Source organism: Austrofundulus limnaeus, unplaced genomic scaffold (assembly GCF_001266775.1).
Source record: "Austrofundulus limnaeus strain Quisiro unplaced genomic scaffold, Austrofundulus_limnaeus-1.0 Scaffold48, whole genome shotgun sequence".
Classification (NCBI taxonomy): Eukaryota; Metazoa; Chordata; class Actinopteri; order Cyprinodontiformes; family Rivulidae; genus Austrofundulus; species Austrofundulus limnaeus.
This window is the reverse complement of record NW_013952450.1, coordinates 2,578,108-2,588,748: the sequence shown is the minus strand read 5'-3', so window position 1 is coordinate 2,588,748 and position 10,641 is coordinate 2,578,108. Positions and strand designations below refer to the sequence as shown.

General features: G+C 40.3%; 1 protein-coding gene across 2 annotated transcripts in view; it reads right to left on the bottom strand.

Annotated features, from left to right (window-relative positions):
• LOC106517445 (transient receptor potential cation channel subfamily M member 4) overlaps window positions 1-10,515 on the bottom strand; it is a 23,320-nt gene extending 12,805 nt beyond the window's left edge. The window contains exons 1-15 of one of the 2 annotated variants that reach the window (XM_014008301.1): window positions 9,570-10,515; window positions 9,438-9,499; window positions 9,178-9,355; window positions 8,788-8,968; window positions 5,546-5,718; window positions 5,175-5,352; window positions 4,806-4,870; window positions 4,462-4,692; window positions 4,136-4,238; window positions 3,919-4,040; window positions 3,455-3,760; window positions 1,713-1,814; window positions 1,467-1,595; window positions 1,042-1,171; window positions 465-610 (exon numbers count right to left, since the gene is read on the bottom strand). In XM_014008301.1, coding sequence (XP_013863755.1) covers window positions 465-610; window positions 1,042-1,171; window positions 1,467-1,595; window positions 1,713-1,814; window positions 3,455-3,760; window positions 3,919-4,040; window positions 4,136-4,238; window positions 4,462-4,692; window positions 4,806-4,870; window positions 5,175-5,352; window positions 5,546-5,718; window positions 8,788-8,968; window positions 9,178-9,355; window positions 9,438-9,499; window positions 9,570-9,581 — 2,118 coding nt within the window. In that variant the 5' untranslated portion in view covers window positions 9,582-10,515. The remainder of the gene's footprint in view (window positions 1-464; window positions 611-1,041; window positions 1,172-1,466; window positions 1,596-1,712; window positions 1,815-3,454; window positions 3,761-3,918; window positions 4,041-4,135; window positions 4,239-4,461; window positions 4,693-4,805; window positions 4,871-5,174; window positions 5,353-5,545; window positions 5,719-8,787; window positions 8,969-9,177; window positions 9,356-9,437; window positions 9,500-9,569) is intronic. The other variant, XM_014008300.1, reaches the window with a different exon arrangement.
• Window positions 10,516-10,641: the final 126 nt, after the last annotated feature.

Here is a 10,641-nt window from a genome sequence, read left to right as displayed (position 1 = left end):
GAGTATTTAGAGCTGCTTCGTCAGTCTTTTTGTTTTATTAAATAAACCCTTTGTTCCATTTTTTTTTAGCTTGCCTGCGCCCTGGTCTGTTCCTGCACCGATCTTAACACTTTTAATACTTAAGTACAAAATATATCAGATACTTTAAGACTTTTACTCAAGTAATAATCCTAAAGGAGACTTTAACTTTTACCAAAATTTACCAAAGTAATTTTTTGGTAAGATACTTGTACTTTTACTCAAGTATCATTTTGTGTTACTTTATAAAACACTGTCAATGAGAAACTTTGGCCCCAACAGAACTGACTTGAGATCTTTTCCTTTTCAACCATCAACCTTCTTGTCTGAGCTTCAGTTAAACAAATTATTTCACATTTGTTGAACTGAACCTCGAACACTGAGACACACAAAATGTTTTTTCCACTGTTATCAAACACGGTTACAAATGTGAAACTATGACAAACCTGTACTCCATCATGGCTGAAGAAATGTCGGGCATCAGCACTCATGCCCATCTGTAGGCAGGTGGTACCGCCCCAAACAGGAGATTTCCTGATCAAAAGCTTGAAGGAACGACTTTCATCGCTGCGATAGCAAGAGCTGAAGATATCTGAGGTAAAGCAAAGAAACAAAATTCATGGGAGAAATAGTTCCAAGGCAACAAACCTTTAGCAAATAAAATGTAATTATCTACATCTAAAGCCAATCTTAAATAAGAAAAATATTTATATCAAACACAGTTTTATGGAATTAAAACATTTGATGTAAACTCTTAGAAGCTACATGATGACTTGTGCTACCTTCAAGTTTTTTCTATTTTTTACAAAAGTAAATCACAACTATTGCATGGAAATGTTTGTACAGCTTTCTTCAAATAATAAAAATTTTAAATTAAAAAAATGTTTAAACAAAAAAATGCATTTTAATATTTTGATATATAGAGTTCTTAATGCAGATAGGAAACTAATTCTTGGTTTTCCACATTTTCCACTGTATAATCACCAGCTGAACAGCAGTATGAAGTTGGATTCATGGTCTCACCCAGGGCCAGATTTTCAAACTTCTGGGCCAGTTCCTTCATGGAGAGTTTAGTTTCAGTTTCAGCCTCCAGTCTGGACAGCTCTCGCAGGATCTTACAACCACTTAGAGCGCTCAGCACTGACTCTCCTGCCTGAGAAAAACCATGAAAAGGAAAGTGAAGCTGATTGACAAAATAATCTAAAAGGTTTCAGCACAGTCACATGGGTTTAGCAGGTGTTAATTAACACCTAAAAGTGTAATTCTGATATTCACTTTACTGGAGTAATTACATTCATGATGTGTTTCAGTAAACATTTCCAACCATCAGTCACTTAGCTCTATCTTGTGACAATTTAAAAATGCTCATCTCTTTAATCCATTAATGACAATACAAGCTTTACAAGGTCTGAGCAGCATATATTCTTGTTTGCTGTCTGAAATTTTACCATCTCCCAGAAGAAAGTGGCCATCTCACTGCGGTTCTGTAGAACAGCCCAGATGAAAAGTGAAGCCCAGGGAGAGAGGCATCGCCTCGCTCGATATGGGCAGTCTCCATTCAGACGCTTACTTACAGACTGGGTTGAATGGAAAAGCAAAAGAAGAAATTGATGTTAAACTAATGAGACCGTCTGATGGGATAAAACTTTACTTTTGCCACCTCACAACATACTGTTGATACAAATAAACCATACCCTWAAAGTAATCCTTCGGGACGAGACATCCTGTAAGTCAAAAACGTCATAGTAGAACCGCTGGCAAACATCCCCCAATAATATTTCCAAAACACCTGAAATCTGACAAAACATTTCAAGAAGCTTTGTCAATGGGAGTTTTTCCCCTCGCATTATTTCAAATAAGTACACTCCTGATCAAAATCTTAAGACCAGTCAAAAAAGTGCAAGAATTTGAATTTTGCACTATTGGATCTTAGGAAGGTTCTAAGCAGAGCTTCACAATGTYAAAAGAAGAAATCMGTRCAAGAGACAAGAAMKTTTGAGCAGGGAATTTTCTGAAAACTGCATTTACACTCAAACATGATTTTTTTCAGCTGATCAAAAGTTTAAGACCATAGTCTTTAAAAGCCAAAAGCTGTGCAAAAATCTGGATTCCATGTCATTTTCTGTCAAGTCTTTACACTGTCAAGACCTCCTGATGGCAAAAGCAAAAAAGCTCACTGACTTTGAACGTGGTAGGATTGTTGAGCTGCATAAGCAAGGCCTCTCACAACGTGCCATCGCTGCTGAAGTTGGACGCAGTAAGACAGTCATTTTGCATTTTTTAAATGATCCTGAGGGTTATGGAACAAAAAAGTCAAGTGGTAGACCCGAAAAAATTTCACCAGCTCTGAGCCGCAGGATCCGATTGGCTGTCCATCAAGACACGGGACGATCCTCTACCCAAATTAAGGCCATTACTGGTGCTGGCTGCAGCCCAGTAACCATCAGACGGCATCTGCGAGAGAAGGGCTTCAGAAACAAAAAATGTCTTCAAAGGCCACGTCTTCTTCAACGCCACAAAATTGCCCGTTTGGACTTTGCAAGGGTGCACCAAACATGGGACATTGAAAGGTGGAAGAAAGTTGTCTTCTCTGATGAGAAAAAATTTAACCTTGATGGTCCTGATGGCTTCCAACGTTACTGGCATGACAAGGAGATCCCACCTGAGATGTTTTCTACACGGCACAGTGGTGGGGGCCCATCATGATTTGGGGTGTGTTTTCCTTCAATGGAACAATGGAGCTTCAGGTTGTGCAGGGGCRTCAAACAGCAGCTGGCTATGTGGAGATGTTGCAGCGGGCATCCCTCATGACTGAGGGCCCTCGTCTGTGTGGTAATGATTGGGTTTTTCAACAGGACAATGCTGCAGTTAACAATGCCCGCCTGACAAAGGAGTTCTTCCAAGAGAATAACATCACTCTTTTGGACCATCCTGCATGTTCCCCGGATCTAAACCCAACTGAGAACATTTGGGGATGGATGGCAAGGGAAGTTTACAAAAATGGACATCAGTTCCAGACAGTGGATGCCCTTCGTGAAGCCATCTTCAACACTTGGAGCAACGTTCCAACTAGCCTCCTGGAAATACTGGCATCAAGCCTAAACCATTGTTTGAAGTCATCAACAAGAATGGTGGAGCTACTCATTACTGAGTCCTTTTTTTGACACTTTGATTTCTGTTTTGGGGGGTTTTCAGGTTTTTTTTGAGCTATGGTCTTAAACTTTTCATCAGCTGAAAAAATCATGTTTGAGTGTAAATGCAGTTTTCAGAAAATTCCCTGCTCAAAAGTTCTTGTCTCTTGCAYTGATTTCTTCTTTTAACATTGTGAAGCTCTACTTAGAACCTTCTTAAGATCCAATAGTGCAAAATGCAAATTCTTACACTTTTTTAACTGGTCTTAAGATTTTGATCAGGAGTGTATCAAAGATCAACTCACCTCAAAAAGGGTGACCTCAGATCCTGGTTCACTTGGAGGGTTCTCTGTTAATAATTTGGATTGTGATTCTGGTAAATAATCAGGTGGAGGTGCTGTAAGCAAAGGTGTAGTTCCAACACGCATCACTAAGCAGCGCTGAAGCAGATGGTATAACTGTGTGCCCTCAGCCACAGAGCCATAGAGCTGCTCCAGTCTGCCATAAGTCAGGTAGTCCAGGATGTTCAAGCCATTCTCAGTGAAAAGACGAACAAACTGGGGCTTGTCATTGATCAGGACATCCGTCATGGATTCTTCCAAGTCCTCATACTATTTGAATAGATGACAATTTGTTTTTAGTCAGGAAAACTTTAACTCCAAAAGTGGTTTAGTTTAGCAGGGATTTGCTGCTTTATTTCTGGCAACTGTAACAAAGTATTTCTTTTATAAAATGCATCAACTTCTGATTGTCATCTTTATCTCCTCACCGTCCATTGAATGTCTCCATTGAAGAGTTCGCTCTTAGCAATGTCCACCCTGTTCCAAGCAACAGCTAGCTTGAGCTCTTCATTGTAAGGGCAGTCTGCAGTTGAGGCACGATGCTTACTTGCTGAAGAAAAAAGGATTCATTCACACCTGAACATCAAAATAAGGAAACTCCTGTTTAACCACATAAAAACAAGTGCAAAATTCAGTTTTTCTCACCTCCTACCAATGCTTTGAGCAGTACTATATCAAAGTCAGTTGGGCTCTCCTGCTCTCCATGATAGATTGTAATCAAGTCTTTGTTTTGGTAGATGCTTAGAGCCTGAATACAGAAGTCATGACACAGAAAAGTGCTGAAATTTCTGAAAATAATCTAGGGGCTGCAATTGACAGCCAATGTTGATTTAAAAAAATTGGTAAGGGGGACTCAGTAGCAGAGAAAATTTATGTTTTTAAGTTTTTATGTGGCTTGTAGCTGAATGAGGAAGGAGTAGAAATTCTGGTGTTTTATATAAAAGTGTGCATTTTGATTCTACGGGACTCACTTGTTCAACAAGTTTATCTGTAACCGGTTCATCAGAAAAATATTTCTTCACTCGTTCTGTCACTTTTTCTTTCAGATCCACCCTGGGACCAGCCTCGCCATCACCCTCACTAGACTGGAACACTGGGGCTGAAGACAAATTCTCCAACAGGTCACTCAGGAAGTCAGCGACGCCTCCTGAGCCAGCCAACACCAACCAGGGCATGGACTTTTTCAGAGAATTATCCACTCTCTGGCAGAAGGTAGAATATCCACAAGAAAAAGGCAATAAAAAGTAGAATTAAGTTCGAGATTTCACATAAACATTTCCTGTTGTAACAGTCAACCGGTAAAAGTTGACTCTACCTCCAGCATGCTCGTCTCCCCTGATATCAGCATGCAAAGGACAGGAATGTCAATGTTGCCACTGCCTGTTCAAAGGACAAAAGAAATGTAGGATATTTAAAAATACTAATTTATTTGTAAAATTTTACTGAGTAAAAAAAAGTTTAAATTACATTTACTACAAGCATATTTTTTTTTCCTGTAGTACAGTGTAAGAACACAGTTACAGAAATGTTTGCATGACTTACATGTCTCACAAGAGACATGCACTGACATGTCAAAAGTTTAATTCCAGAGGGATTCAAGACTTGAGTGCACAACACAAGTACTCAGCTTATTAGAAGCAGTCTTTAAAAACACAATAAAAAAACTTGTACGAATATTTCTTACCCCATATTCCTGTGCGCTGATGGGAGATGTAGTGCTCCAGTTTGGCTCTGAAGGCGGTCTCCCCTCCTCGGCGGCCCACACTCCCATCATCCACCAGCAGGAAGGCCTGGTAGTTGTTGTCCAGGCAGGAAGAATCCCGAGTTGGGTTCTGCACGTAATATTTAGCAGGAAAACTGCCCTKCAAAAGGAAAAGAAAATGGATAAATAAATTAGTTGTTTCAAATGAAGAACATACTTTTATCTTACTTTAAATACCAAACKATGAAACCTATATTTACCTATGTTATCAATACGAACATTTCAAATCTGGTTCTTTTTTCTGATGTTGTTAGACAAACAATAAAAGCAAAMATAATACATTTTATCTGTACCTTAGGGTCGACGAGTTGATGTCGGTTGTGCACCAGACCCCATGAAGCAACACCCAGTGACACCACTCTGTTTTTGGAGTCTGAAGAAGCTGCAGCAGCATGATCTCTCACTGCCTCACCAACACACCTCCCAACACCTTCCCGCAGTCCTGCAGTCAGGATCCATGCTGCTCCTGCACATGAAAAATACATCACACGTAAAAAGTAAAAATACTGTCATGCATTTTTTTTGTTCCGCTCTCGGAGGAGTACGACGCTTTTCCCTTCTCTCCTGCCCTTCCTTATCTCCCCTGCCTTGCTGCTTGGAGCCTTCTCTACATTTTTCATCTGAAACCAGAAATAATGGATTTTTTTATGGATTTGGTTAGGTGGTCTCTAATAAATTTTTTGGAACAAAGTATTTTTCTTCCATGGGAGGACATGTCAAAGGTGGGACCTCTGTTCTGGATATATCTGGATTCCGATCACTGGATTCTACAGTTTGGCTTGGTGGTCTCCTAGTGTTCTATAAAACAATGTCGTTGGCTTTTCATTTCCTGGCTGCCTGACCAATTTGATGGATGGCCAAACTATCAGCACTCGGACATTTGCCTTGAGCAAGCTGGACTCGGTCTGCAAGTGGTTCTATTGAGGGTCGTGGGCTGGCTGTGGTCCCTGGACTTTGCTGGCGAGATGGAATTATCTTGGAGAAGCTGATAGCACGGCTCGGCGGAATTGTCCACACTATTTGTCTGRTTGGATTCGCCACCTTGAGAAGTACCAGCGACACTGAAGCAGATGTAAAATTATTATCGTCTGCCTGACTCTTCTGTTCCCAAAACAACTGATTACAGATTTGGCTCTCCCCTACAACGGCCTTGATCTGTTGACTAAATTCTTCCTGGTTGGATTATGTCGACTGAGGCTCTGCCCCACACCTCCCCCCATCTGTGATCGGTTCTTGGAGCAAGCTGAGGGCAGCACAGAATGAACAATTAACATCCAAATTCTGAACTACGGCTGTGCTGGTTTTGAGGACTCAATTCTTCTGGCTCATTCTTCAGATATTCACACAAGCATACAACACTCATGGCTTCAGATACACGCCCCCTTAAACTCACTTACTCCTCTGGCTAAATACATCTGCTCTATGCAGAGGTATTTTTTATAAACACCATAGTGTGTCACATTGTTGATATAATATGGTGTTTTTGTTTGTTTTCCCTCATCTTCCCTTGTGTGGTTTTTAGATTTTCTGTTAAGGGTAGCACCTCCTCGTGATGTCTTCATGAAGATGATCCTTGCTCTGTGCTGCATGGGGTCTGTGGCTGCATGACCCAGAGTACCTGTTCTCCCATGTTTGTTCTGTCTTCTTCTGAATGGGTGTTCTGAACTGTACTTTCATTGTGCTCTGTACAATGACAATAAAGTTCTCTCTAATCCTTATTTGAATTGCTTGCATGTATTTGTGTTGATTTCTGCTGCACGTTTTAAAACTAAACTCAAAAAAGTTATGTAAAATGTATACCATATGTACTGTTTGCTAATAAGTCTATAATAAATATAAAATGCAATAAAAATCCAAGTGAAGATACTGAAAAAAGAAAATGAAAAGAAAATAAATCTACTGATCAATACAAGAAACAAAAAAGGAAAATTATTTGCTACTTATTTTAATTGCATGTTAAAGGCACAGTGTGTAGGATTTGTTGTTTTCAGCGACATCTAGTGGTTGAGTGGTTGAATCATCCTCCCTGGTCCTCCCCCCACCTCCACCTCCCGCTTCCAAACGCAAAGGAGTTGCTACGGTGTCTCTCAGGTGTCAAAAACCTTTGATAATTCCAACCGCGATGTCTACCAGCAGCTTCAGGGCTAGTGATGTTTCAARTGGTAAGATTATGAGCTTTAATAAATAAAATTATACCAGCTATGTTTACATGCACAAATTTTTTTTAATCGAATTGAAATGTATTGAGATTAAATAATCCGAATGTACTGTTTACATGGACACAATCCGATCATGAAAAGTGTTTACATGCACCGGAGTTTTATTCAGAATAAAAGTCCGGACATGCGCAGTGCTGTAAACGTTCAGCTCTACTTCCGTGTTACAAACGTAAACAAAGCTCCTCTGTGCCTCACGACGGACCCGTGTCAGCTTTTAATAACGGTAGAGACGCCKTTACTCCTCGGTTGAGCTGCAGCCTGCAGATGAAGCAATACGTGCTTTTTATTTTTACGTTTTGCGAAGCAACGTCTGCTGTTTGCCTCCTTTTTCATCTGTTAAGAGAGCGAGGAGGAAAAGTTCTGATGGTGCTGCGCAGCTGGAGCGCTGCTGTCCCACCAGGTGGATGAAAGTCAGCAGATATGCGCACAGGTCAGTTTTCTACAATCAGAATAAGATGATCCGATTAAGTGTTTACATAAACCTCATTCCGATTATCAATCGGCATAACCCACYCTTTTCATTCGGATTAAAAATTCATTCGGATGGCACTCAATCGGATCAGAATAATCGGTATGGGCTGTTAATATGATGCATTTTTATTCCGAACGGCTGTTTAATCCGATTACTTTTGTCCATGTAAACTTAGCTGACAGACAACAAATATTACATTTATAGTATTACAACTAAAACCATTTTTGACGCCGCCACCGCAGTTTGTCCTTCATGAGCCTTCGTAGACAAGATGGCGGTGCAAGATGGCGGCTGCCTGTACTGGCGACCTGCGACCATGGAGATATAAACAGCTTTTTATAAAAAGGTAAAAACAATAAAACAAGGTCTTTGTCTGCAATACATGGCTATACATGTTTTTTATTGTCATTAGTGATTCTCAATATTGGCTAAAAGAAYTGACAAAATCCTACACACTGTGCCTTTAAACACATCTTTTAAATTGCTGAAACAGAAATATTGTTTTATTTTATATTTTATCTTTTGACCTTGATCAAAATAGAACTTTTAAAAARGTTTTTGCTACTCTAAAAGAATGCAGCTGCAATGTGGGAGTTTTTTTCTAGTCTGCAAAAATATTCAGGTAGTTGTCAAAGTAGCATCTATGTGAATGCCAAAATGCATAAAAGGTACACAACAGATCTGCGAAGGCTGAAATACAAATTAGTAGTATTTATCACTTTGAAAAAAGATGTGAAGTATGGACTGAATGATGAGCAAACATTACAAAAAGCCATAAACACAAAACAACATTTCTACAGTCAGGAACATTTACAAAACCCTGACAGTTTGCTTTCATGTTTACCTGCTCTTTGTGAAGCTTTCACAAGTCCCTGCCTGAGAACCTCCCGMACCCAGGTCTTCACCTTTGCCCYGTTTTCTCCTCCCACAACAGAAACCACCAGGTTGGGTGCAGGAAGATGCCAGTGGGTCGTCATCATGGTGTAGACCAGAGACGGTGAGGTGTTCCCTGACAGACGCAGGAACTGTGCTCCCCATGACAGACAAATTAGACGTTTGGTTGAACAAGTGTCATGTTACAAGTAAAAAAAAAAACTGTTAGGGCTGAAGCTCAGATAAGAATATTTATGAATCAGCAAACGAGAAGTTGATTAATAACCCCAAGTCTATAAAAGTTAAGTCATTTAATAACCAGTTCAGAGAATAGTTATCAGATTCTTAGAAGGGCTCTCACATAGCTGTGTCTCTTGCTGGCTCCTGCAAACTGCACCTCTCCAAAGGCATCAGTCGGGTATTCAGATGAATGCTGGGCGCTGTCCCAGTGGTTCACCATGGCTGTGCTGAAAAAGTCCCCGAGAGCCACAGACGTGTGGGCATCTCTCGCATTTCCACACTGACACAGAGCTCCATTACTGACAGAGGTGGAAGGATKACAGGCTCAGTGATCGTCTGCTAACATCACAACATCAACAGAATAATCATCACAACCAATACCTGAAAGAATCCTCCACAAAGGTGGTGCACACTCGTTTTTTGAAGACCTTTGGGATCCAACTCTGAAAACATTTTCAACATGTTCACAAACTGAATTACACACGGGCTTTTTGAGTTTAAATCTAGTCTTACCCTTTTGTGCATGAGGCTGCAGGGTGTGTAAATCGCTGCACAGAGAATGAGGCTGCCTCTGGTTCAGAGGAATACCTGATGTCAACTGACAAGTCATGCTGAACCCAAACACCTGACTGCCATTTCTCACAAGGATCTGCAGATCCAGCTCAGGTTTCAACTTAGTATACACCCCTACGAGTCAAAACAAAGCTGCCCAGCCCCAGACAGGAAAATGAATGAATTCTTTACATTTTTTATAAACCACTTACTAACTGGGTAACAGCAGAACAAGTTTCTGATATGACACAAGTGAACCGTGTACCTGCAGTGATGGAGGACCACACGGGTATAGGTGCCAGGTGGAGAGGAATGGAATGCAGCCATTAGTTACTTGACAGGTTTTTTTTTTCTTTTCTTTTTTGCGTTGCTAATCGGAGCTGCTTTTTTTTAAACCCCACGAATTTTATCAACTTCCGGATTCTGTTGTTAGACATGTCCTATATTGTTATATAAGAAGTTACATAACTCTATGAACATGTCCTATCTAGCCTAAAATACACCGAGATAACTTCTGTAACGCTACGGTACATTTATTTTTCCAAAAACAGACACTTTCGTGTTTTCCGGTTTCATTTAACAGCGACACTTCACTTGGTGCATGTCTCCACTTTCAACAGCTACATCTTGACTTTGTACCTTCATTTTCTCTCAAACTTCACCATATTCAGTCATGTTATAGTTGACTTTCTTACCTGGTCCTTGGACGTTGGATCTAGTTCGCTCGGCATTTTTTCTCCCATTTCCCCCTCTTCTGCATTAAAGAGATTAAAGCGCGCAGACAGTTCCTGTTCGCGCAGCACCGCAGCCTGAACGCAACAGGTGAGGGTGTGGTTTCTGCAATCGTTAAATCCACTAAACTCTTTACAAAAAAACTGGTGTGACCTGTTCAAACAATAGGCTTTATGTCTGCGGGGCTAAAGCAATTTATTATTCTTGAACCAAGAACTTTACAGGACTATGGTATGGAGGTAAATTTGTGTTTTTATTATTCAATCAAACAAAAAGCATCTTCAATCAAAAAAAATAATTT